General features: G+C 47.6%; 1 protein-coding gene and 1 non-coding gene across 4 annotated transcripts; one reads left to right on the plus strand and one right to left on the minus strand.

Moving 5' to 3' along the window:
* The first annotated feature begins 1,859 nt into the window (after positions 1–1,859).
* On the plus strand, positions 1,860–27,114 carry LOC117061951 (phospholipase D3-like). 3 transcript variants are annotated; one of them, XM_033174960.1, is made up of 13 exons: positions 1,860–2,016; positions 7,466–7,669; positions 8,697–8,891; positions 9,701–9,958; positions 12,009–12,193; positions 13,164–13,347; positions 15,545–15,659; positions 17,500–17,627; positions 19,080–19,280; positions 20,173–20,312; positions 22,805–22,970; positions 24,540–24,639; positions 25,709–27,114. In XM_033174960.1, the coding sequence occupies exons 1-13, from the start codon at positions 1,927–1,929 to the stop codon at positions 25,897–25,899; spliced, it is 2,157 nt and encodes a 718-aa protein (XP_033030851.1). In that variant the 5' UTR covers positions 1,860–1,926; the 3' UTR covers positions 25,900–27,114. The 3 variants fall into 3 exon arrangements, with proteins under 3 accessions (XP_033030851.1, XP_033030852.1, XP_033030853.1); XM_033174961.1 differs by having other exon boundaries at positions 1,862–2,016; positions 8,814–8,891; XM_033174962.1 differs by lacking the exon at positions 8,697–8,891 and having other exon boundaries at positions 1,863–2,016.
* LOC117039330 lies at positions 14,560–14,750 on the minus strand. The gene has a single exon (XR_004425751.1). It is a non-coding gene; the product is annotated as a U2 spliceosomal RNA (small nuclear RNA).
* Positions 27,115–27,677: the final 563 nt, after the last annotated feature.

Below are 27,677 nucleotides of genomic sequence, written 5' to 3' on the forward strand. Positions count from 1 at the left end.
TGGCTGCAGAGACCGGTAACTCATAACTGTTGCCTCCTATATTGTTTTTGCTGTGTTTGAAGTGACCTCTCTGGGGCGCAAGGCTAGGCAGGGTGTATGGAGGTCCTGAGCTATCTGGAAGACAAGATCCTTCTCTCAGCCTCATTGATGTGATCCAAAGAAAAGCAGAGCAATACATATGACACCAGCTTGGCTGCAGGAGTTGCCGGAAGGAGGCATACAAGACACCACCCAACTACTTTAAGGACTCCACTCTGGATTAGGGTTTACTCCTTAGCCTTTTGTTCTCCCGGATATGTTCCTCAAGGCAGTGTGTATATGGATTTTTCTTTAGCAGGGGTGTCCAAACTTTTTTTCAAAGAGGGCCAGATTTGATGAAGTGAACATGCATAAGGGCCGACCAAAGTCCGTTCAACTTCCAAAACATTTGAAAACCAAATCCCGGCTTCTGAAGCTCCTGCAGCCAATCAGATGCCGTGGAAGCCACGTCGGACATTCAGGTTCCAAAAGAACGTTAGCAAACAATCACTTCTGAGTTTGTGGCGTTCAGGAGCCAAAACATCCAAATTCTGGGGCATTCGGGATCCAAGGTACGACTGTATAGATGAATTGCATTTTAAAAATTTAGAATATATCATATTTATAATTATATACAACATTTTTATATATATTAGGCATATTTATATCCTGCTTTTCTACTTTAAACCATTCAAAAGCGCTAATGTAGATAGCTAGCAACAAATGTTGGAAGAAGGGAAATGCCAAAAATTAACAGTGTTCAAACACCGGGTAAAACAAAACGGTTTTTAAAAAGAAGGTGGCAAAAACTCCTAGAGAGCAGGTATGGGACCACTGTTGAAGGGGGTCTCCCCCTTGTAGTTACCAGCCTTATTTCACCTGCTGGTGGGCAGACAAGCAGAGCCTCTGAAATCAGGTGTGGGTTAAACCACAGAGCCTAGGGCTTGCTGATCAGAAGGTCGGCGGTTCGAATCCCCGCGACGGGGTGAGCTCCCATTGTTCGTTCCCAGTTCCTGCCAACCTAGCAGTTCGAAAGCACATCAAAGTGCAAGTAGATAAATAGGTACCGCTCTGGTGGGAAGGTAAACAGCGTTTCCGTGCGCTGCTCTGGTTTCGCCAGAAGCGGGTTAGTCATGGTGGCCACATGACCCAGAAGCTGTACGCCGGCTCCCTCGGCCAGTAACACGCGATGAGCGCCGGAACCCCAGAGTCGGGCACGACTGGACCTAATGGTCAGGGGTCCCTTTACCTTTAGATTCATCATAGATGTGAAAATAGATGGATACATTCTGCCTCCACTGTTAGAAGGATGGAGGAGTGGGTGGCAGGGGTGAGTGCTGGCTGAGGGCAGACTGAAGCTGTTGGGGCAGTGTCTCATTTTCCCTAATGGATGATTTTTCACTGTGTGTATTAATTCGCTTCAAAGCATGGTCATCCATGATAAGCTTGCTCTGCCCTGAACATCTTTGCCAAAGGCAAAGCCCTACACCTGGTGGCACCAGAAGGCTTAGAAGGCCAATCAAACGTCCTTCGCCTAGGTGGGGAAAACAGATACAAAAAGGTCTTCTGCTTTGTTTTTGTGTCCTTGACTGCTCGCCTTCCTGCTGTTGCACCAGCTGATGTTCCTCTTTCTCTCATTTCCACAGCGGCCACTAGGAGTCAGCTGTCAGAAGCGAAGCCTGCATATGTAAACAACCCGCCAACCAATTGCTGCCTCCTGTCATTTCAAATCCATCCAGTGGGCTTCTTTTTGAATTGTTAACGTCTCTGTGAGTCGGAGCCTTCCTGACAGATTGCTTGCGTTTTCGGACAGGGCACCCGGCGGTGGTAATCTTCGGAGGGGGCTGGTGGCGGTGGGAGATCCTTTCTACTAGCTGAAGATCTCTTCCTTCTCCTACCTGACACGACATGAGGAGGAAAGAACCCACACCGGGCAGGTCCAGGGACCCCCCAGTGAGAAGGTCGAGTCGCTTGCAACCGGAGAAAGTTGGAGAACAGGTGAGGCGGGGTAAAGTTTGCAGGGCGGGGTGCATGCTCAGAGCGTGCAGGGAAGTCTACCAGGCCCAGATCCCAGCAGAGGCATAGGAAGGTCAGGTGGTACCCGGTGCGGAAAATTTCTTGTCACCCCCCCCCCATTGATCCCCCCCCCCAAAATGGCTCTACGTTATTTCATATTTTCTTACAAAGGAACAATAACAAGTAATAATAATAAAAACTTTTTTTTATATTCCACGCTCGCCGGCCGAAGTCGGGCTCAGGGTGGCTAACATCAGATACATAACATTGGTATAAAATCAAACAATAATTAAATTACCTCCTAAAAACAGCTCAAAATCAAATTAAAGTCTAATTAGATGGCTTTCCACAGGGTTAGGGTTGGGAACAGTAAGTGTTCCACTGAAGTGAAATGTCAGCCTTCACGACATAGGAAAACAGCCAAGTAAACAGCTATTTTGGTGGAGGAGGGTCAAGATATTAACCGATATGCATGAAATTTCATATATAGCTATATACCGGTAATCCCTAGTATAGTAAAATAAGAACTTTGGAGCAGGCATTTTTTTAAAAAGTTTTTTATGAACTTGTTTGTTGATAATTTGTCACCCTCTCCATTATGGAAGATGGGGCGGTCTGCCCCCTACGCCCCCTTGCTACGCCCCTGGATCCCAGCATATCCATTGAAAGGGAGTCAGGTTCCAGGGCTGGGGAAGCCCCTTGCACTGCCAGAGTTAGGCAGCTAGATGGACCAATGGATCAATCAGTCCGAGTGCCAAGCTGCTTCCTGTACCAGCTGGACAGCTCCTCAGTGGGAACAACCTGCCTTTCCAGCAGTGAAGAAATCTAGAATAGTGGTTCCCTAACTTGCACTGCTTCTCGCACCACAGACCACTTGGAAATTGCTGAGGGTCTCGGCGCACCACTGAATTATTTTTTTTCCTGCCTGCTGTAGCAGTTGTGCGGTGCTGTGCTAGACAAAGCATAGGCAAACTCGGCCCTCCAGATATTTTGGGACTACAACTCCCATCATCCCTAGCTAACAGGACCAGTGGTCAGGGATGATGGGAATTGTAGTCCCAGAACATCTGGAGGGCCGAATTTGCCTATGCATGTGTTTATCACTGCATAATTTCTAACTGTATTCTTGCTGCTGCTTATTTCTTGCATATTGTATTTAATTGTACAGTCGTACCTTGGATCTTGAACACCTTGGCTCCCGAACAAACTGGCTCCCAAAAGATCGAAACCTGGAAGTGAGTGTTCTGGTTTTTGAACGATTTTCGGAAACTGAACGTCCAGTGCGGCTTCTGCAGCTTCCGATTGGCTGCAGGAACTTCCTGCAGGCAATCAGAAGCCACGCTTTGGTTTCCGAACGTTTTGGAAGTCGGACGGACTTCTGAAATGGATTCTGTTCGACTTCCAAGCTACGACTGTATTACCGTTTCAACAGCCCAGAATGCAAATTGTAACGCAGTAAAATGCAATATAACGAAAGACGTTCTAGTACGCCTCTGAATAGCCATCCTCAGATATCTAAAGGGCTGCCACATGGAAGATGGAGCAAGCTTGTTTTCTCCTGATTCGGAGGGTAGGACTCGAACCAATGTCTTCAACTTACAAGAAAGGAGATTCCAACTAAACTTCAGGAACTGACTTCCATGAGAGATTGTGGACTTTCCTTCCTTGGTTTTTTAAGCAGAGGTTGGATGGCCATTTGTCAGGGATGCTTTAGCTGAGATTCCTGCATTGCAGGGGGTTGGACTAGATGACCCTTGGGGTCCCTTCCAGCTCTATGACTCTGTGAATACCAGTTGCTGGGAATCACAAGTGGGAATAGTTGCTCTTGCACTCACGCCATGCTTGTGGGCTTCCACTGTGAGAACAGGATGCTGGACTAGATGAGCCATTGCCTTGATCCAGCATGCTCTTCATATGTCCTTATGTTAAGCAATAAAAATACAATTAAAAATCAATATGAATGCTTAATGTGATGGATGTGCTGTTTCTGCTCTTCAACCACTATTCCACAGACCTACCACAAACCACCTAAACGAAGCTCACAGATGACTCACAGACACAATTTGGGAATCCCCGGGCTAGAACAATACTTCTCCTGATTATTAGTTACCAGCAAAGAAATTATTATTGCAGATTGCTAATGAAGCAAAACTCAGATTTCTGGGTGCAGTTGACAATGTTTCTCCCAACTCCATCCCAAAACTGTCAATAACGCTGATGGATTTTGTGAACCCGCAGCAATAGGGAATCCTATTGCTGTTGTTAGTAGCGTTACTTGGTTGCATTGTACCAAAAGTCTCAAGGTAACTTAGCAAGACAATTAAATAAAAACTAAAAGATAACAACCACAGTAAAAGCTGAAATCATGCATAAATATGTATCATTTGGTGTGGTGTGAATTGACTGCTGTTAATGGCCATGGTCTTAAAATGATATTTTCAGTATATGTCTGTGTATAATTCTAAGGCAAGGTGAAACAGCAAAAGTGTCAATGTAAGATGTCTAATTTGTTTCATTTCACGGCCTTTATAGTAAATTCATACATTTTAATTAAAGTAAATCTATTTTTTTAAAAAAATATATCTATATGTATATCTGTATCTCTATATCTAATTACCAGGCAGGTTCCTAAGTGGTTTCAGGCTATTTGCTCTCTTTGGCCAGAATACTTGCAGGGCAGGAACAACATTTCCCCTAGATCCTCTTAAAAAGCTGAGAATTCGGGAAAGGGGCCTGAAACATTCCTGAGGGGTCAGCCTCCCTCCCTCTGGTGCTGAAGGATATTGCCTCTGTGCCACACAAATCTGTCAAATGCTTGAACCAGGAATGGGAAATATCTGGCCCTCCACAGGTTGTTGGACTACAGCTCCCTTCAACCAGCATATGACCATTGGCTGGGAATGATGGAAGCCGGAGCCTGGCAACATCTGGAAGGCCGCAGGTTCCCTATACTGGCCTTCAAACTTCATATTTGATGGAGGAGTGAATCTTGAATCAATAGCTGGATTTTGAACACCACTTTTTGAAAGGGTGCCACATTTCAGTAGCAGAGCACAGACTTTGCTCTGTTGAAGGTTCCTGCTTCTCATCTTGGCACCTCCAGTTTAAAAGAAACTCTTGGATGATCATAGAATCATAGAGTTGGAAGAGACCACAAGGGCCATCCAGTCCAAACCCCTGCCAAGCAGGAAACACCATCAAAGCATTCCTGACAGATGGCTGTCAAGCCTCTGCTTACAGACCTCCAAAGAAGGAGACTCCACCACACTCCTTGGTAGCAAATTCCACTGTCGGACAGCTCTTACTGTCAGGAAGTTCTTCCTAATGTTTAGGTGGAATCTTCTTTCTTGTAGTTTGAATCCATTGCCCCGTGTCCGCTTCTCTGGAGCAGCAGAAAACTACCTTTCACCCTCCTCTATATGACATCCTTTTAGATATTTGAACATGGCTATCATATCACCCCTTAACCTTCTCTTCTCCAGGCTAAACATACCCAGCTCCCTAAGCCGTTCCTCATAAGGCATCATTTGCAGGCCTTTGACCATTTTGGTTGCCCTCCTCTGGACACGTTCCAGCTTGTCAGTATCCTTCTTGAACTTCTTGATGATGATGATGATGATGATGATGACGATGACGATGATTTTATTTTATTTGTACCCTACCTATCTGACTGTGTTGCCCCAGCCACACTGGGCAGCTTCCAGCATATACAAAAACATAACAAAGCATTAAACATTAAACTTCCCTATTCAGGGCTGCTTTCAGATGTCTTCTAAAGCCTCTGAGCTTGCAAGGAGTGACACAAATGAGAATTTACAGCAGCACCCTCCACCAACCATGCACTCACCCATGCAGACAAGTGGGCTTTGGTGCCTTGGTGAGGAGAAGAAGGGGAGATCTCAGAGAGGTTGGGCACACTAAAGGCATCATGCTTGAAGCCCATCCTGCCCCCACAAACTGGAACGGGCACTGGCCATACTGGCGATGGGAGCTGGAGTCCAGTAACTTTTTTATGGCTGCAGGTTTACCCATCATTGGCGGCTGTTCCATTAGGGAGGCCCATAAGTCAGCGGCAGAGCACGCAGGAGATTAAAAGGTGCAATTTGTGACACCTCTCCTTACAGAAGATCACAGGCTGCTGGGCTGTGAAAGACTCTCCATCTGAGAAACCAGAAAGCCAGATGGCAGCGTTGACAGCAATGCTGGGGTTAGATCACTCAGAGGCCTGACTTGGGCAAAGGCAGCTCTTGCAACGCAGGTTCCTTTCAAAGGGCAGGAAGTTTTCTGTTTTGAGTGGCGGGCAGAGGAGGCGGGCAGAGAGCTCCTATCTCTTTGTGACTGTAAAAACATCTGTGCAGCAAGAGGAAACTCCCAGGGGAGCTGCCTTGCGCTAATTGCAAGTAACGGTTGCGGAAGGCACCCCTTTGGTCACAGCCTTTGCACACACGTGCGCTCTCTCTTGCACAATCCGCCAAGCACCAATATTCCCTCAAGTCCCTTTTGGGTGATGACAGGGTGATTGGATCTTTTCTTTTCTTTTTTTAATAGATTTTTTGAAAGTTTGAAAAAGAATTTAAAGGTTAATATCAGATAGCTTTTCATCAAGGATTAAAAAAAACCCTAGTCTATTTAGACCAAACAGAAAAGAAGAAAGAAAAATTCTGATTCCTCATCTGTCAGCTATATCTAGAAAATTATTCAACACAGCCACTCCAATATAACACCTAACAAATCCACTTTCTATAAACTAATATTATCTTCAGTCCTCAAACTCAGATACAGTCATAGCTGTCAACCTTTCTCTTTTTTTGCGGGAAATTTCCTTATATAGCATTGAGAAACAGCAGGGAGGGTTGACAGCTATGGTACAGTGGTACCTTGGTTCTCGAACTTAATCTGTCCTTCTGGGAGTCTGTTCGACTCCTGAAACGGTTCAAAAACGAAGGCACGGCTTCCAATTGCCTGCAGGAGCTTCCTGCACTCAAGTGGAAGCTATGTTGGATGTTCAGCTTCCGAAAAACGTTTGCAAACCGGAACACTTACTTCTAGGTTTGCGGCATTCAGGAGCCGATTTGTTCAGGAGCCAAGCTGTTCGGACACTGTATCATGTTCATTTTCTTTTTCCACGCCAAAAGTCTATAAGGGGTTTCCAACCTTTAGTAACTGTTGACAATGGTTTTTCTCTGATTAAAAACTTCAAGGGTGATTCAGTTCTGATGGCTCCTTGAAACATCTTTTTAATTTCGGAAGGCACCAGGATTATTCCCAGGATTGTTGGGGGGCAGAGAGGATGTGCTTTAGGTGTGTAGTCACCAACCCTCTTTTTGTACAATAACAAAACAAAAAAAACCCTGCTAAGAGGAAGTGCCCCAATTTACTGTAAGACACTAGCTGCCATTCAACGCGACTCTGCACTGTTTCTCAAACGCAGGTTTCAAGGGAACCGCAAAGCTTTGGAGGAAGTCGTGTCACTGACATCCTTTCGCCCAGGGAGAGCATCAGAGCTCACAGGAAGCGGGTTGAGCCAGCCAGGGACCCATCGCCCAGTCCCCCCAGAGGTCCTTTGCAATCGTCGGAAGAAGCAGAAGCTCCCGAAGACAGCGGGCAAACCGTTTTGGAAAGAGACACCCCCTTGGTGAGTCTATTTCAGCTAGTTGAGGCAGCTGGACTTTGGCCGTAGCTGTGCAACACAGACAGGGTCACTCTCAGGGCTGGGGGTGTACAATCCAAACCCTTCTCTCTCCTCTCCAAATTCAGGACCAAACTAACTGTACCACAGGGAGGTATACTTACTTATCTTTTGCAGGAGCGGGGGAAATTTTCTGCTCCGAGGGCCGCCTTCCTTTCTAGGCAACGTCCCGAGGGCCACACGCCAAAACCCACCTAGGTCACACAGGCGCATCATTTATTTGAAGCACATCGCTTCCCCCAAATAATCTTGGCAGATGTGGTTTGTTAAAGGCAATTGGGCATTGTAGCTCTTTGAGGGATGGGCTGCAGTCCCCAGGAGCCTTTGGGGAAAGTCGTGTGAATTGAATGTGTGGTGTGGGTGCGGCCTTCCTTGAACCCGGCGTGACTTCCTTCTGTGTAAGCAAGCGTCAGATTGCTGATTCAGGTGACAATGTGAAAACAGGGAGTGTTGAAAGGGCTAGAATAATAGGCGGAGGGATACGGGAACTCTTTGTCAGGCCCTCAAAGCTGTTGTTGGACTCCAGCTCCCATCAGCCTCAGTCAGCATTGGCAACAGTCAGAGATGATGGGAGCTGGAGTCCAGGGTGGGGTGGGGGAGCCAGTTTGGTGTAGTGGTTAAGAGCGGTGGACTAGTAATCTGGGGAACCGGGTTCGTGTCTGCACTCCTCCACATGCAGCTGCTGGGTGACCTTGGGCTAGTCACACTTCTCTGAAGTCTGTCAGCCCCACTCACCTCACAGAGTGTTTGTTGTGGGGGAGGAAGGGAAAGGAGAATGTTAGCCGCTTTGAGACTCCTTCGGGTAGTGAAAAGCGGGATATCAAATCCAAACTCTTCTTCTTCTTCTTCTTCTTCTTCTTCTTCTTCTTCTTCTTCTTCTTCTTCTTCTTCTTCTTCTTCTTCTTCACTGCTCAAATAAATAAATAAATGGGGAAAGTACCGTTCGGAAGGTCAGCTGCCTTGTTTCTGTCAGTCAGGATTTGGTTCACAGGCAGAGTCCATTAATAGTAAGAGGACGACGACAACCAAGATGGCTGCCACAGCCGGGCTCACTGAACATAAAAAGACATCCCTCCATTTTCCTTTTCAGTCCCCCTTTGTCAGGCTGAGGAGACTGGATGTGCCACAGGAAGAGGAGCCTTCCCCACCCCAAAACGGGGCAAAGGAGGTAACAAAGAATGCATAACAATAACGGGTCTTCTTTTTTTAAGCAGAGCCATCTGAGGAAATAGCTGCCCTCTTCTTTCATATCCCAGTAGAGACATTGGAAGCGGCCTTATACTGAGACCACTGATCCATTTAGCTCAGTATTGTCTGCACTGACCGGCAGCAGCTCTCCAGGATTTCAGGCAGGGAATCTCTCCCAGCCATACCTGGAGATGCCATTGAGTACTGAACATGGGACTGTTAGCATCTTGTACCGCAGGAGCAAGCAAACCAGAAACCCTTCCATTTAACTGTGTTTCCAATTTTGTCCAAACCGGGGGGAAAGAATGTTAAACCAGCTTACAACCATGGCTTAATACCCTGGCTTGTTTCCAGCCTGTTACTTCTTGTTTTCCCACTTGGATGAAATGTGAAACTACAGGTTGAGTGGAGAACCTTGGGACCGGATGCGGCCCTCCAGGCCCCTCTGTCAGGCCCTCGGAACTCTCCCCAGCCACACATACCCTCTCTTCATGCCGTGGCTCTCAGTGGCTATGCGCCACGCTCTCCTTGAGTATTTAAAGTTAACATTTACATTTGTAGCCCCATCCACTTCTGCTTCCGGCCCCACCTACCACTGGCATGTGGCCTCCGGAAAGTTACTTAGAAAGGAAATCGGCCCTTGGTCTGAAAAAATGGAAGACTTCCACGTTTGGTAGCTCGCTTGCTCAGAGGGACAGCGTGTGTGTGTTATCAAAAGACTCACTCTGATCTCAGCACGTGAAGCCGAGATACGATTTTCACAACATGAGCTTTTTCCTCTCTTGCCAGCTGCCTCAACCAAACATCGAGTGGGAAGTGGTGAAAGACAAGAGGGCCCGGCTACAGGTTCTGGAGACGTCTCAGCCACGAAGCACCAAGGCCAGGCCCCAGATGCAGAGGAGGACAACGGCCAGCTCACAAGGCAGGGAAGAAAACGAGACGCTTGCCCTTGGGCAGCTGAGCAGGGCAGGAATCGCCGCCAGGTCCAAGGCGCCAACCATGAGGAAGGCCGACTCACAGGCAGGAGCCCCCCATAAGTGGGCCAAGGTATATTAGAGAATCCCAAAGCATGGCTAGCCTCCAGATGCTGCAACATACCCCATATATTCCCACTGAACTGCTTTAGTCTGCGGAACAGGTACTTTCACAAGTGCCATGTAATGTTTATTTTGCCCTGGCAAGGAAACAATCCTTTTAGTGTGGCAGCGCTTACTCTCCGGAACTCCCTGCTGATTGATAGTCAGCAAGCACCTTCGTCGTATTGTTTTTGATGCCTGCTTAAAACTTTTAATTGTTCTTTGGGCACGTCTAAACATTCCGCACAAAGACAAGCCTGCCGTTCCACACAAAGGCAGGGCAAGAACTGCCACAATGGTGAGGCAATGCAATTAAAAATAAAACTGAAACAGATTTAGAAACATCTACAAAGCAGCCTTTAGCAAAATCTAAAAATGTGCAGAACAGTCGCAGGCTCCCACAGCTGATAATTTCAAGGTTGCCAGAAGCTGTTTTGCACATTAGTTTTAAAACTTACAGGTTTTATCTATATTTTGGTAAATTTTTAGTCTACTTCTTTTTAAAGTTTGATTGTGTTGATAGTTTCTTCTGAATATTTCATATTGTTTTATGCAAACCGCTTAGGGTTTCTTGATGATTAAGTGGTATATAAATCTGGTTAAATAAAAAAATTAACATGGAGGTAAAAACACACAGAGTTTGAAATGTATGAGATAGTTGCTTTCTCAGTGGGGTGACAGAGGGCAACCCCAGACTCGTTATTTTTGGGTGAAATTCAGTCACCTACCAGCAAATTCTGGTTGTGCAATTCTAGTTGTTTTGGAGCGCTTGTGCAACAAACCCACTTCCACAAAAGATCTGACTTTGGGCAACAAGGAAAGCAATAGTGAAAATGCAGTGGGAAATGTGTGGCATTACTTTGACACACTATCAAACCTCTCTGCAAACAAATCAGAATGAAGGGGCATAAATAACTTAGTGGTAGAGCTTCAGCCCTGTATATCTGAAGGAGTGTCTCCACCCCCATCATTCAGCCTCGACACTGAGGTCCAGCTCCAAGGGCCTTCTGGCAGTTCCCTCACTGCGAGAAGTGATGCTACAGGGAACCAGGCAGAGGGCCTTCTCGGTAGTGGCGCCCGCCCTGTGGAACGCCCTCCCATCAGATGTCAAGGAAATAAACAACTACATGACTTTTAGAAGACATCTGAAGTCAGCCCTATTTAGGGAAGTTTTTAATATTTGATGTTTTATTGTGTTTTTAATATTCTGTAGGGAGCCGCCCAGAGTAGGCGGGGCATGAATGAATCAATCAATCAATAAATAAATGTGGTGGTGGTGTTCAGTCCCCAGTAGCTCCATGTAGAGCTGGGAGACATTCCCTGCCTGAAACGCTGATAGTGGGGTAGGAGAGCTGGAAAAAATACCAATATTTTTATTTCACATCTGGCAACCCATGCACCCTTTGGTTTCAGATAGTGCATAGGTAAGGTAAAGGTAAAGGGACCCCTGACCATCAGGTCCAGTCGTGTCCGACTCTGGGGTTGCGGCACTCATCTCGCTCTATAGGCCGAGGGAGCCGGCGTTTGTCCGCAGACAGCTTCCGGGTCATGTGGCCAGCATGACAAACCCGCTTCTGGCGACCCAGAGCAGCGCACGGAAACGCCATTTACCTTCCCACTGGAGCAGTCCCTATTTATCTACTTGCACTTTGACGTGCTTTCGAACTGCTAGGTGGGCAGGAGCTGGGACTGAGCAAAGGGGAGCTCACCCCGTGGCAGGGATTTGAACTGCCGACCTTCTGATCAGCAAGCCCTAGGCTCTGTGGCTTAACCCACAGCGCCACCTGGGTCCTGACAGTGCATAGTAGACAGGTCTAAAAAGCCCAGGAGACAAATTTTCATGGCCCTCCAGCAGCTATGGCGGCTCATTTACCAAAAGTAATTTATTTAGCATCAACTCTAAATGTGTATACTCGATTCTGACCAAACTAAGCTTCCTAGAGCAAAATGTACATTGGGCTTAGTTTGGAGATGACACTAAATAATGTCCTTCTTCCTCTCAACCCCTTTTGTCTTCTCAGCGTCTCCCGTATCGGTTTGTTCTCTGTTTCCTTCTCTTCTTGCTTATCCTGGGCTTTGGCTGCTGGTTCGCATGGGAACACGGAAACCCTGGCTCCTTCCTGGGGCTGGTGGGATACAAAGCATGGAAATGGAGCAGCTTCCCGAAACTGTGGAATGAGGTGGAAGAGTGCAGTAGTCAGTGCAGGCAAGTAAGGGACATGTGTATGTAAGGGCTGTCAACTATTATTATTATTATTAATTCAATTTAGGTACTGCCTTTTATCATAAGATCCCAGGGTGCGGTGTACAGCATTAAAAACACACTGCAGAACAATTAACAAAGAGATTACATGCACTGCATAACACAAATGTTGTAGACATTTTTTTTGAAATATGGCAGCCTTTTATAAAACACTTTACTGATAATCCTGAAGAACAGCAACTACCGAAATCACAGACTGGACTTTGGCAAACTTAACTAGATTGATCCGTCCTTTGGGGGGGGGGGCAGGTTGTTTTTGTATCCTTCTCTCTCTCTCTTTTGTAATTGTTACGTATTTTGTTGTTGTTGTTGTTCAGTCGTTCAGTCATGTCCGACTCTTCGTGACCCCATGGACCAGAGCACGCCAGGCACGCCTATCTTTCACTGCCTCCCGCAGTTTGGCCAAACTTTATATGCCTGTTGTCTTTGCCCATGGAGTTTTCTTGGCAGGGATACTGGAGTGGCTTGCCGGTTCCTCCTCCAGGTGGATCACATTTAGTCTAAACTCTCCACTATGACCTGTCCATCTTAGCTAGCATAGCTCCTAGCTTCCCTGAGTTATTCAAGCCCCTTCGCCACGACAAGGCAGTGATCCATGAAGGAGTGTTATGTATTAGAAATCAATAAAACTATATTTAGAAAGGAAACATTGAAAAAAGGGCTTCCAGCTGGGGGTGTTGTAGTCCAGGGGTGGGGGGAACCAGGGCAGAACCTCGCCCTCCAAGCCTCTCGGTCTGACCCTTGGCACTTTCCCCAGGCCGCACCCCTCTCACCATAGCACAGCATGTGGGATGGAAGAGATTCTGAAAAGAAGCCAAAAATCCGTGGCGTTGCCAACCTGTCCAACATAGAAAACAGCACCACTGCATTTCTTTAGCCTTCACCTGCTCCCTTCTCTTTTTCTTGGCTTTAGCCTGGTATTGGTGGAGAGCATCCCATCAACTTTGGATTATGAAATGCTGACTCCTCACCATCCAAGCATCTACCAGGCTTGGATGGACCTCCTGGGTGGTGCCAACAGCAGTGTGGAGATAGCAGCTTTCTACTTCACCCTACGAGACTCCGATGTTCACGTGGAGGATCCCTCTTCGAAGCAGGTCAGTCGCTAGGATGGGACAGTCTCGGTTCCAGTTTTTCTGTTTCTCATTTTTCCAAGCTTCAGTTCTGTACATTTCCACATCTGTTTGCATTTTTTTTTAAAAAGCCACATGAAAATCCATCGCCATTTCACTGTGTGCAATTTTGCCCAATGCACACATTTTTGTAAATCAGTTTCTCCCAACAGAGTGCATTTTGTATGTTCTTTTCTCTTATAGATGCATTGTTATGCACCCTTTACCCCAAGAATATTACTTTTTGCACATTATTACTTGATTGGAAAACTGCATTGTAAAATCTGGAGAACTGTGTGTTTGAGTAATGCAGTTTGTGTCGTTTGTGTGAATTAGCTGGATATGCCTTTAAAAGCAAGGTGAATCCAATTTATCCCTCATGTGTTAGTCCTTGGCAGCCAGTGCTTGAGAGGTAGAACATTGCAAGGATGCATACAATTTTTACACAGAAAATTATGCATCTTTACTAAATTAGGTAGGGCAGAGGTTTTCAACTTTTTTTTTAGTCCACGGTTCCCTTGACCAACTACTGTACATTATTTCTTGCCACCCCTGTGGGTCTCAGGAGCCCAGTTTTGTCACCCATTGCCTGCAGAGCTGGCAGCCTCTCACTCTTTTTTTGGTTACAGGTAGGTAGCTGTGTTGGTCTGCCATAGTCAAAACAAAATAAAAAATAAAAAAATCCTTCCAGTAGCACCTTAGAGACCAACTAAGTTTGTTCTTGGTATGAGCTTTCATGTATCTGAAGAAGTGTGCATGCACACGAAAGCTCATACCAAGAACAAACTTAGTTGGTCTCTAAGGTGCTACTGGAAGGAATTTTTTTATTTTTTATTTTGTTTTGACTCTTTTTTTGAACACCCTCCCTTGTGAACAGTTTCCTCAGCCTCCTCTCCTCTCCCCTCTCCTTGGGAGTCCTCTGGGCAGCAGCCCCTGGTCTCTGAGCTGCCCCCACCCCCCCCCACCCCACAAAGAGAGGGGTCTCCCAGAGGCACCATTCACCTGCAGAGCTTCTAGCCAGGACTGCTGCCATAGAGAGCTGTGCAAACCTTTGGGAGGCAGAGATACACACCCCTGACCATCATGTAGGGGGGAGGGGCTGTGGCAGGAACATACAACACCATTGTTTCAAGACATAACCTTGTTGGGAAGTGAAAGTTTTCATCTATTTTTTGAACCAGCAATATTCTCCCCAAAGGGAGGTGCACCGTTCCTGGAGGTACTGCAATACCAGGTCGATGCATGGAGTGGACGGAGCAAGCCCCTATTCCATCTCCCAGCTCCAAAAATCCATTTAATATATAGTCCTCAAATAGAGGACATATCAGATATTAAACTGATAAGAACAGATACTACACTTGATCTTAGCCAAAAGGCCGAGAAGCGATAACAAACCCATGAAAAATTATGCGGGTCTCCTTTTCCGATGGCTTTTGAGCTGTCCGTGGGTACCTGGGTGCTGCAAAGCTCTCACTGCCCCCTCGGAATCAGCACCGTTTCCAATTCCACAAAATATACTCTGATAATGTTTCTGCTTCTGTTGTCCAGCTAAGCAGACTCTTGATGGACAGTTCAATCTCAAAAATAGTGGATTCTGTCGACCTTGTCAATTTCTCAGCCATCTGCCTGGTTGCTCGATGGCCATTGGTGTGCAATCTGCATAAACCCGCCCACTTACCTGCTAACTTGCTGCACACCAGCAGAGGTCGCAAAGGTTTCCCTTTGATAGCTTGCTGTTCATTCGAGAGCATCCCGCTAAAACAGCTGTGGAAGCAGAGCAAAGCAGTGCTGCAGAATAAATTTCCCCCTTAAAACATTGGAATGCTGTAAAAGGAATTCTTGGCGTGTAATGACTGCAGAAAATCTATCTGGTTCTGCAGACCCTCTGAGGCTATTTCCTAGCAGTAAATTTACCTGAAGATTCACTTGCTTCTGCCCTTTCAACTTTGATTTGAGCACAAAATGCACGTACAACTTTGTCATGAGTGTTTAACACCATCCTTTTACTGACTTTCCTTAATTAAATAAATTGCAGGTAACTCTGCCTCCCAAATTAACTCCCTTTGCTTCACGCACATAGAAATGAACCCGCAAATCTATTTGAGATGGAGATGTGAGCATCTCTAGGTTCCATGCATACATAGCAATAGTAAGCGTCTGGTTGTGCTTTTCGTTCTTGCAGGGCAAGGCGGTGTTTGAGTTGCTGCGGGCCTTGCCTTCTCGCGGGGTGAAGCTCAGCATCGCTGTGAACAGCCCCCAGTTTTCCGAGTACGACACAGATGAATTGGCCCGCCATGGTAAGGTGTCACGTAGAGCAGGGTTTTTGGTACCACCTGGAAACCTTTCAACATTCAACTATTAACCAATGAAGGCCGTTGTATGTGATATTATACCGTTAAGGCACACTCTTTTCCTCAAAGAATTCTGGGCAAGTTGTTAAGGGTCAATGGGGATTGTAACTCTTGTGAGGAGTAAAGTAGAGTGCCCAGAATTCTTTGAGGGCGAGAATGTACAGTAAGCCCGCAACTTCTGCTCATTTAACTTGTGCACATTCAGCTTTATGCTCTTGACCAAAATAATAATAATAATAATAATAATAATAATAATAATAATAATAATAATAATAAACAAAACAACAACAATAAATAAGGCAGACAGGCATCCAGGAGAAAGGACTTTGGCAATCCCACCCACCATTGAACCAAGTGTTTTATACTATATCGGTGCAATCCCCAGAACCCCCATGTAAATTGTGGACTTACTGTACTTTGAATATGTTTTATGTTGGAGTTAGGTGTGTATGTGTGCATATAGTGTATATATTCAGAGCTGTAAGGAAGGTTCCTGCCATGGGCCATCTGGCAGAGTGCCCCCCTCTGGCCTTCCTGATAGCCTATTACCTTCTCCAGTGCTTTTATTGGGGGGGGCAGTACTTCATATCCTTGAGTACCCCCAGAAAAAAATCACTGACTTCCCTTTGTCTTTGGTTAATGGCTGATCTCCCAGGTGATTTCTTGAACACAAGAAGCTGATGGGGCCTGTATTTTAACACTTTGCTAAATCTAAAAGGGAGAGAATCTGTATTCACAAGCATGAAGGCTAGAAGCTTGCTGAATTCTGAACACTCAGTTCTGCCCTTGGTGGCAGAATATACATAGACTTAGGATGCATGTGGTCTGTAATGGCATTGGCTCAGTGGGTTTGCTTTTGGTAACTGGAGTAGCATAGGGACTGAGCTACAAGTAAAGTAGTCCATCGTTCAAATCTCACCTCTGCCACCAGGCTACATAGACTTAAATGAGCCATTCTCCCTCATCTTCAGCCTTGTATCTCCAGTAGGGGAGTAATACTGGGGTTGTAATGAAGGGGGCAGAGGAAAATCCAGGGGGAGATAATTCCAAAGGCTGAGTGGTAGAGCATCTGCTTTGCATGCAGAAGGTCCTAGGTTCAATCCCTAGCATCTCCAGGTATGGAGGTGACTGGGAGAGTCTCCCTGCCTAAAATCCCAGTAAGCTGCTGCTGGTCACTATACACCAGGGGTCAGCAACATGTGGCCCATAGGTCGGAAGCGGCCCACGAAGACTGTTTTACCAGCCCATGAGCCGCCCCTGAACCAAGCCACCTGCTCAGCGAGTCCCCGCACTGCGCTGCACCGGTTTGGCACAGCGTGGTGCGGGGACTCCCTGAGCGGCGCCAGAAATCGCGTCTGTGCATGTCCAGACACCGAAAATCGCTTCTGCGCATGCGCGATTTCCAGCGTCTGGGCATGCACAGAAGCGATTTCCGGCACCGTGGACATGCACAGCCGCAGATGCGATTTTTGACGTCGCGCTGCTCCAGTCCGGCCCACGGACGATCTCCGTGGGAGTGATCCGGCCCATGGCCGGTAAACCTTGCCAACCCCTGGTATACACACTGCTGAGTTAGGTGGACCAGTGTCATGCTATGGTGTAACACACCATTCCTATGTTTCAATAATGCAACCTCGCAGGGCTGTCGTAAGGATTACAAAAAGCTGAATGCACGTGACACACCATATTATAAGCGATGACGACACAAAGGCCTCTTAACATCATTAGGATCAATGGGGAAATGGAAGGTGGGTTGGCGTTAAATTCTTGCCCCTTCCTCCTGCAGGTGCAGATGTGCGGTATGTGGACATGAAGAACCTGACGGGAGGCATTTTGCACACCAAGATATGGGTGGTGGATCGGAAGCACATCTTTGTGGGCAGTGCCAACATGGACTGGCGCTCCCTCACTCAGGTACCTCTGGGCGTCGTGGGTGAAACAGGTTCAAGAGCATGGGCAGGGGGACAGCTGTGCATTAGAAGCATCTGAGGGTGTGATCTGGGGATTGTCAACGGGGTGGAGATTCTCACAACCCACAAAACAATTGTCAGGGTCAGACACTCTGTTGGGCCCACACTTTTGTCCGTTGGACCTGGGGGGGGGAGGCTTTCTTGCTAGCAGTGGCAGCCATCCGCCATTCCTGAGCAATGCTGGGGGTGCTTCAAGACCCCCAGAAGCTATGGGCCCATTTCTGTGCAACTCTCTCCTGGCTGAGATCAGGCAGGTCCTCTCTCCCTGTTGAACTTCAGGCGCTTGGTGAGAAGACTTAAAAAAAAAAAACCTCTCCGTAGGCATTAGAAATATACATATTCTGATTTTATTTTTTAATTGTATCAATTTCACAAATTTATATACTGTACCACTCGATTATAATAAAACCTCAAAGCCGTTAACAAAAAAAGAGAAAAGAATAAAATTGCCAGTGCAAAACGGTTAATAATAACCATTAGAAACATTTAGAAAATGAAAGTTAACGTTTTGACTGTCTGGATAGGCTTGCCTAAATGAAAATATATTTTAGCAAGTGCTGAAAAGGGCATAGTGAAGGTTAAGTTTTACTGATTCTTTGTTGTATTGTTTGTTAATTTGAGAGACTGCGGTGTCATATAGTACACCAATCACTGAAATGTAAGAACAATGATTATAATCATACAACATTTTAAATTGCTACAATGCCCCAGAGCAATACTGCACCAGGGGCATAAAAAGGTAAAGGGACCCCTGACCTTTAGTTCCAGTCACGGACGACTCTGGGGTTGCAGTGCTCATCTCACTTTACTGGCCGAGGGAGCCGGCGTACAGCTTCCGGATCATGTGGCCAGCATGACTAAGCCACTTCTTGCAAAACCAGGGCAGCGCATGGAAACGCTGTTTACCTTCCCGCCGGAGCAGTACCTATTTATCTACTTGCACTTTGACGTGCTTTCGAACTGCTAGGTTGGCAGGAGCAGGGACCGAGCAACGGGAGCTCACCCCATCACGGGGATTCGAACCGCCAACCTTCTGATCAGCAAGCCCTAGGCTCTGTGGGTAATTAAAATGGCCGCTGGATTCAGCTGCTTGGTACTTCTCAGAGTATCATTCAACGGAGGGGGCAATTTAAAGAAGAGCCCCACCTGATTTCTGGTGCTGATGCTGGTTCTGCAGTTCATAGAGCATTTTTGTCAAACAGGTGCAGGTGGTTGATACAACTTGAGAAAATCAGAAATGTTCAAGGTGCAACGTGGGGCTGGTGAGGGGTGTACCCTGAGGGCCAGACAGAGGGGCCATGTTTTCCCTTAAGCCCAAGTCTCCCCATACCTCGGGGCCTCGATAGTCAGACTAATCTCCCAAGGCCCTGCTCACCTTGTTCCTTCTTTCTTACAGGTTAAAGAGCTGGGCGCCGTGCTGTACAACTGCAGCTGCCTAGCTAGGGACCTACACCGAATTTTTGCCATATACCGCATCCTGGGGAAAGACGGGGCCTCCATCCCACCCAAGTGGCCAGCGGACCTGGCTGCCGAGTCTGGCCTGACTCATCCCCTGAAGCTGCAGCTGAATGGCACCGGCGGTCAGCTGTATCTGTCTGTAAGTTGGTGCAGGGTGGGGAATATTTTTGAGCCCACAGGCTGCATTTCCACACTGGGTGGATGACAGATGTGACTCTTCCCTTTGCACGGTAGGCTACATTCCGGCCTGGTGGGGATCCCAGGTCCCTCAGCCTCACTGGCCTACACCCACAAAGTAGCTGTGTCTCTATTTCTTTCTTCTTTTTCTGCCACCAGTTATCTCCAAATGCTTTGAAACTTCCTAGAAACGTTAGCCTTGGAGCCGTCAGAGACAAGATGAACTTGAACTGGGTTTATTCAGTGGGAAAACTGACACACATACAGGGCACTCAGAGGTGGCGGTTGGCAGTTTACGTAGACTTGAGAGCTTCTGTTTCGAACACAAACCTCCAGGTGGCTTTTTCCCTCAAGCAAAATTTCCTGGTCCTCCACACCAGCCAGTTACTTCCATACCTCCTCTCTCCAACTGCCTCTTTTTACAGTTAAAAGTCGGTCAGAGGTTAGAATGACTTTCATTACTGCATTTACACTCTACCTCTCCACCAAGGAGCATGGTTTTATCCTCACAATTTCCCTGTGAGGTAAGGTTAGGCCAAGAGGCACTGACTGGCCCAAGTTAATCCAGTGAGCTTCATGGCTGAGGGATTGGATTTGAACCCAAGTCTCCCGGGTCCTAGTCCGACAACTCTAACCATTACACCACACCACCAGGTGAGAGTATTACGAGAACAACTCCCTGTCCATTTTCTTCACACCGCGTATCATTTTAACACTTCTGCCATGTTCTGCTTTCCCTCTCTTGATTTTTCCTAAACTGAATAGCCTCAAGTGCTGTACGTTGCTCAGCCCCCTTGATTTGCCCTCTCCTCCTCTTTTGCCACCTTCCAAGCTCTCTGATTTTGTGGTTCCAGAGCTCTCCACCGGCCCTCTGCTCCTCAGGCAGAACCTCTGATCTCACCGCCATTTTGAGCACCATCGAGGATGCCAAAGACTTTGTCTACATTGCTGTGATGGACTATGAGCCCCAGTGCACATTCTGCAAACCAAAGAGGTAGGACAAAGAGGGACCGAAAAGGCACATAAAAATCTGAACCAAACAAGTGATAAAGGCATAAAGGGAAGGGGCCATAGCTCAGCAGTGGAGCATCTGCATTGAATGCAGAATGCCACAGATTCATAGAACCGTAGAGTTGGAAGGGGACCTGAGGATCATCTAGTCCAACCCCCTGCAATGCAGGAATATGCAGCTGCCCTATATGGGGATTGAACCAGCATCATTGGCATTATCAGCGCCATTCTGTAACGAAATGAGCTATCCAGTTGATAATATCTCCAGGCAGCCTGGGAGCATCCCCTGCCTGAAAACCTGCAGAGCTAATCAGTGTAGACCAGTGTTTTTCAACCTTTTTGGGGCAAAGGCACACTTGTTTCATGAAAAAAATCACGAGGCACACCACCATTAGAAAATGTTAAAAAATTTAACTCTATGCCTATATTGACTATATATAAAGTAATTCTCTTGAATAGGAATCAAATAAACACAAAGAAAGTATTTTATAATTCTTGGACTTAAGAGCAGGGGTCCCCAAACTAAGACCCGGGGGTCGGATGTGGCCCAATCACCTTCTAAATGCTGCCCGTGGATGGTCCAGGAATCAGCGTGTTTTTACAGAATTGGAACCTGTCCTTTTATTTAAAATGCATCTCTGGGTTATTTGTGGGACATAGGAATTTGTTCATATTTTTTTCAAAATATAGTCCAGCCCCAAGTAAGGTCTGAGGGACTCTAGTCTTGTACCTGAGTGACTTTTTGTGACAAAGACATGAGTGGAGAAGCTCCTGAACATCCTGACATGATATAATTAACTGCCATGCCACACTTGAGAGCCCAGCCAATGTGGTGATTCCCTTTTTTGTGATGATCTTGTGCTTTGGGAAGTTCAAAGAGGTTGAACCAGCAAGTGCAAAATAAATGCAAAAGGAAACCTACACATCCTAATTATTCATCATTTATTAGCAAAGTGCTCTCACCCAGCTGAAAGGAGCCAGGCTTGTTATTTCCTCCAAACAGCAAAATAATTCTTAATTTATGTAGGTTGGAGATGACTGCACTTTGGGAAACGTTTCCCTTGAGAGGTTATAGATGCGGTTTTGCATCCAATTTGGTACTGAATCCTCTCTCTATCTCCCCCCCCCCCCGGCCTCCGCCTCGCGCGCGCCATTTCCAAGCCCCCACCCACGCCCACCGCCGGCTCCCTCCTCCTCATCTCCGGCCCGCTCTTTCCACCCCCCTCCCACTTCTAAGATGTGCGCACCTACATTGGCCTCGGAACCCCACTCGCGACAAGGGGCGCGCGGCGCGCAGCGCGCAGGACCCCTTCAGGGCCACGCCGACAGCCGAGGAGACAGGGAACTCCGACGATTGGCCTGACGATTGGCCGGCGGGAGGGCGAAGGAGGGAGGGAGGCGCTTTTGAGGCGGCCGGCCCGGCTGCCGCGTCCAGGGCCGTGCAATGCAGCCTCGGCGCTGCTGGGGCAAGGCGGGTGTCTGTTTTCGGCTCTGTGTACAAACGCGGGCTGACCCTGATTGGCTGAAGGAAGGCAACAACAACGGCCGGGACGTTTTTCCCACGGCACACCAGGCAACATCTCACGGCACACTAGTGTGCCGCGGAACAGTGGTTGAAAAACACTGGTGTAGACAATAATGAGCTAGATGGACCAGTTTGTTCTCACCCCTTATAAGGCATCTTCCTGTTTTCCTAAAGCTAAAGTTGGCCATACCTATTCACTTCAATGGGTCTACCCTGAGTGGAACTTGCCCTGGACACAAGCTTTAGAGTGGCATATATCTGCTCTTGAATTATGGTGCTGGAGGAGACTCTTGAGAGTCCCATGGACTGCAAAAAGATCAAACCTATCCATTCTTAAAGAAATCAGCCCTGAGTGCTCACTAGAAGGACAGATCCTGAAGTTGAGGCTCCAGTACTTTGGCCACCTCATGAGAAGAGAAGACTCCCTAGAAAAGACCCTGATGTTGGGAAAGATGGAGGGCACAAGGAGAAGGGGACGGCAGAGGATGAGATGGTTGGACAGTGTTCTCGAAGCTACTAACATGAGTTTGGCCAAACTGCGAGAGGCAGTGAAGGATAGGCATGCCTGGCGTGCTCTGGTCCATGGGGTCACGAAGAGTCGGACATGACTGAACGACTGAACAACAACAACATATCTGCTCTGGAATTCAGATGTTGATGGCAAATGGCCCGTTAGGACTGTGTTCACACATCATACATTCAAAGCCCATTCTCTGTCCCCCAAGAATCCTGGGAACTGTAGATTGTTAAGGGTGCTGAGAATTGTAGTTCTGTGTGGGGTAAACTACAGTTCCTGATACTCTGGGGGGGGGATCATGGGCTTTCAATGTATGGTTTGTAAGCAGCCTTCGCTGTTTTGTAGGAACACCAACAGCTTTAGGTTTTCGGGGACTAAAGAAATCCCTGTTCCCTGTATAATAATGCTGTTGCGCTTGGCCCGGCACTCCCAGGTTCTGGCCGGTCATTGATGATGCGCTGCGCACTGCGGCCTGCGATAGAAGGGTGAAGGTGCGTCTCCTCATCAGCTGCTGGAAACACTCACATCCCGCCATGTTCATCTTCCTGGAATCGCTCAGAGTCCTCAGCTACGAACCACTGCGTTGCCCCATTGAAGTGGTGAGTCTCGTAACCAGAGAGAACAAGCAGACATGATTGCTTGGATGCAAGCTGTTTGGCGCCCTTAGGTGCTACCTCCGCTGTCAGAGCCGGCAAGCTTGCAAATGACAGTGGCTGGGAACTGCAAGGGGGGAGAGTTGCTGTTGGGCTGAGATCTTGCTTTTGGGCTTCCTACAGGCATCTGGTCGGCCGCTGTGAGAACTAGTGTGCAATAAAAAGGTTGCTTGGAGGAGCCCTGGGGAAGGTCCTAGTCTGAAGCTCTAACCCAGCGTTTCCCAAACAGCTGGGTTTCCAGCTGTTTTTCGACTACAGTTCCCATCATCCCTGACCACTGGTCCTGCTAGCTAGAGATAGTGGGAGTTGTTGTCCAGCAACAGCTGCAGCCCCAAGTTTGTGGAAATTCTGTTCTAACTGCTACACCGCAAATGGGCTCCACTCTGAGAGCCAGTGTGGTGTAGGAATCGGAATAATTTATTATTGGCCAAGTACATTTTCCAACATACTTGGAATTTGTTTCGGCTACATTGCAATGTAAACATACAGACACTGTTCCTCTCACAATACAAAGAAGCAAAGAAACCCCACCCATATTTTACCTCCCCTTAAGCTATACAACTACGAATTTAACAATTTAATGGCACAAGGGAAAAAACTATTCTTGTGCCTGGCCGATTTTGTATATGAAGTCCTGTAGCGACATCCAGATGGAAGTAAAAGTGTAGTGGTTAAGAGTGGTAGACTCGTAATCTGGTGAACCGGGTTCGCCTCTCCGCTCCTTCACACGCAGCTGCTGGGTGACCTTGGGCTGGTCACACTTCTCTGAAGTCTCTCAGCCCCACTCACCTCACAGAGTGTTTGTTGTGGGGGAGGAAGGGAAAGGAGAATGTGAGCCGCTTTGAGACTCCTTCGGGTAGTGAAAAGCGGGATATCAAATCCAAACTCTTCTTCTTCTTCTTCTTCTTCTTCTTCTTCTTCTTCTTCTTCTTCTTCTTCTTCTTCTTCACTCTGTTAATGGTGTTAAGTCAGGTTCAGAAAGCCGCAGGAATCCAATTCAGAATCTGGAGTGCCAGAATTATAGGAACGTAGAACTTAAGAAGTGAAGGTTTCAGCTCAAGCCTCTTGGGCTTAGCCCAACACTCTAACCCAGGCTTCCTCAACCTCGGCCCTCCAGACGTTTTTGGCCTACAACTCCCATGATCCCTAGCTCGCAGAACCAGTGGTCAGGGATGATGGAAATTGTAGTCTCAAAACATCTGGATGGCCGAGGTTGAGGAAGCCTGCTATAACCTCTACACTAGGTGTGAGGAAACTTTGGCCCCCCGGATGCTGCTGAACTACAACTCCCATCATTCCTGGCAAATTGGCCTTGTTTGCTGGAATTGAAGGGCGTTGTAGCATCTAGATGCTCGAAAGGTTCCCCGCACCTGCCATGCACCAGACAGTACCTACCCAATCAGGCCAGTTTGCAAAGAAGCTAACAGGCCTTACCTTTGGCTCTAGGGAGGGTGCAGAATCAGAGGAGGCGTCTCCCACTAGTGGTAGTAATAGGCAGCTTTTTTCTCCTTTCAGAAACTCTTTGTCATTCCCTCGGAGGGAGAGCAGCCACCGATCCCTTATGCGCACGTCAATCACAACAAGTACATGGTGACCGACAGAATCGCCTACATTGGTACGTAGACCTTGCTTGCGTTTTATGGCTCTGTCCCTAACAGTTCCGTGATGGGGCAGCCAGGGCTTCCGCTTAGATGTCCTCTGAAGTCCCTTCCAACTGTGATGATTCTAAGCTAGTACAGTGGTACCTTGGTTTTCGAACGTCTCCGTTGATGAACATTTTGGAAACTGAACGGCAAAAACCCAGGAGTAAATGCTTCCGTTTTCGAACGTGCCTCGGAAGTTGAACGGCTTCCACTGCGCGTTTCTCAATTTTCTCAATGAAATTTGCAGACCGCCCTTTGCACCTCGGTTTTTGAACGTTTCGGAACTCAAACTGTCTTCCGGAACGGATTATGTTTGAGAACCGAGGTACCACTGTATCTATTTTGCTTTGGGGGCAGAGAGGGGATGGAGAATCTCACCTTAGCACCTTGAAATGCAAAGATGCGTTTGGCATAATGTGAAGTTTGACCCTCCTTCTGTGGCATACACCGGGTTGCTTGGTGGGTTGCTCTGCTGTTCTGCCTCTCTGGACCCCCATCCTTGCCTGTCTTTTGCCCTTCTCTGCTTCCCTGAGTAGGAGGAAGTCAAAGGGGCAGTTTTAGAAGGTCCCCTTCCTTGTCAGAGAGTTTAAATGTGCTTCTGGTGGCAAACTGTTGCTGTACCTCAAGGCTGTGGAAGCTCAGACCTGTGGACCCCAATGTCCACTGTTATTATGAATTAGATTTATTAGATAATTCTTCCCAAGGGTCTCCAATCATTACTATTATTGTTGTTTATTAAATTTGTATACCGCCCTATACCTGCAGGTCTCAGGGTGGTTACAACATAAAATCACAGCATAAATCACAAAATACATAATAAAAACAAAAACACAAACAACCCAATGATCCCCCTCTCCCTAACACATTTTAAAAGGACATTGGATGTCAGTCAGCCAAAGTAAACTTGATCCAGCCCATGAATGTCCCCAAAGCCACCTCCTCACCTTCTTCCTCCCCTTTGGATTTTTCAGCCACCCAAACACACAGGAAATCCCTAATCTGCTGTGCATTTGTTTGTGTGTGTGTTTCCCTCTTTGCCAGGTACCTCCAACTGGTCTGAAGATTACTTCACCCGCACTGCAGGCGTGGGTCTGGTCGTCAACCAGAGTGACGCCTCTGCAGGAACCCCGGGACAAACCCTGCGCCAGCAGCTGGAGAAAGTGTTTATCCGGGACTGGGACTCTCCCTACGTTCAGCCGCTCAGCAAACACCGGGAATGTTCGAGGAAGTGAGGGCGGAGGGTGGCCCACTCCACTCCCTGCCTGGAAACAGGTTCAGGGCTCAGCCTCGCTCTGACCCCTGGGCCTGGAAGCACTCCTTTCAACATCCTGCAGTTTAGAAGCTCTTGCCTTGGTGCCCCTGCTCCTGCGCTTGCGTCCTGGAGGAATCTGGCCAGCAGGCGTTGTTGGGGGTGGGGGGGGGAAGGATGTTGGACTCTTTGGGTCATCAGTCTGACCCAGAGCGGCTGCTTCTGAAACTCCTAAGCAGCCGCTCATTCTGTTGGCGCAAGTGAGGAACAGCTACAGCTGCTTGGCCACCAGAGCTGGAGCGCTCTAGCACATGCCTCCATATGTTGCTTAACTCCCATCAGCCTCAGCACAGCCAATTAACTGCAAGGGATGATGGGAGTTGGAGTCCAGCAAAATCTGGAGGGCCACCAGTTGGCCACCCTTGCTTTACAGGAGGAGTAGGGGGGTACCTTGGTCCTGGGGGCCAAATGCGACCCTCTGGACATCTCTGTTGGGCCCACCTGCTCCCCAGGTGGCATCCCTCCCTGGCCCTTCTCTCAGCCCTTTTCCCCAGGGATTATGGCTCCACGGTGATAGTGCATTTTGCTGGCCTGGGTGGAGGATGGAGAGGCATGTGCCTGGAACACAGCCTAGCTACGAATTAGGGCAAATGGGGCAACATCAGCTTGCCCTCACCTACCTGCCTGCCTTCGTACTTACAGCCAGTCCAGGGAACAGGCCTGCCTATCACCTTCCGCCTGTGTAGCCTCAGTGTTGCCTCTTGTGGAAATCAGCAGGGAGGAAGACGAGGATGTGACAAAACTAGAATGGTGGGTTCAAGCTGTGACATTGGTTCTGGCTTCACTGTTGGGCTCCTTTGCCTTCCACCTCCCCAGTCCCAATGGGCACCAGCCACCGCTGTGGACAAAGCTATGAGCCACAACTGTCACTCCAACCACTTTTTTACAGCCCCTCCCCATTCACCACTGGCCCCCAGAAGGCAACGTGTAAATGCTGCCCCACCAGCCTTGCTTTACAGAGACTGATGTTTACATTTCAATATTTCTTTTCGTTTGCTTGCTAGCTTGCCAAAGTTTTCTAGTTGCCCAGTTGGCAGAGAATGGCGCTGCCTTCTGCCTCGCTCTCCCCTTGCTGCTTGACCAGAACAAGGTCACATCTGTACCCTCCATCTAAAGCAGGCACAGGCAAACTCGGCTCTCCAGATGTTTTGGGAATACAATTCCCGTCATCCCTGACCACTGGTCCTGTTAGCTAGGGATGATGGGATTTGTAGTCCCAAAACATCTGGAGGGCCGAGTTTGCCTATGCTTGGTCTAAAGCATTCTCTTAGTTGTGGCTTCCCCCACAGAATCCTGGGAACTGTGGTTTATTAGGTTTCGCTTATCAGCTCTTAGAACACTTTATGCACTACACTTCCCAAGATCCTTTGCGGGAGGCATGCCTGTTAAAGCAGTATGAGAGTACCCTGGAATGTACTGGAGCATTTGAAATGGGTGTAGATAAGCTCTGAAGGGAGGGGGCCTTTTCTGCAGCTGGTGCTGCGAGCAGGAGCAGGATTTTGGAAAGGCGTAGCTGCCTTCCTGCAGGTGTTTTTATTCTAGGGGCATGGTTGTGTGTGTGTGTGTGTGTGTGTGTGTATCTTTTAAAGATATATCTTAGCAGTGCAGCTATCTACAGGTTTGCTAAAGGGATGGTGATGTTGCTTTTTTTTACATTGTATACCCCCTATAAGGGAAGAGAATCAGCAGGGAATCAATGCA

This window comes from Lacerta agilis, chromosome 17 (genome assembly GCF_009819535.1).
Source record: "Lacerta agilis isolate rLacAgi1 chromosome 17, rLacAgi1.pri, whole genome shotgun sequence".
Lineage (NCBI taxonomy): Eukaryota > Metazoa > Chordata > Lepidosauria > Squamata > Lacertidae > Lacerta > Lacerta agilis.

What these genes read in the sequence shown, in the direction of transcription:
- LOC117061951 (XM_033174960.1), top strand. Translation starts at nt 1,927, where the DNA reads ATGAGGAGGAAAGAACCCACACCGGGCAGGTCCAGGGACCCCCCAGTG. An exon ending in ACTGGCGCTCCCTCACTCAG is followed by an intron (nt 17,628 to 19,079) that starts GTACCTCTGGGC and finishes TCTTTCTTACAG; the next exon opens with GTTAAAGAGCTGGGCGCCGT. An exon ending in GCGGTCAGCTGTATCTGTCT is followed by an intron (nt 19,281 to 20,172) that starts GTAAGTTGGTGC and finishes TTGTGGTTCCAG; the next exon opens with AGCTCTCCACCGGCCCTCTG.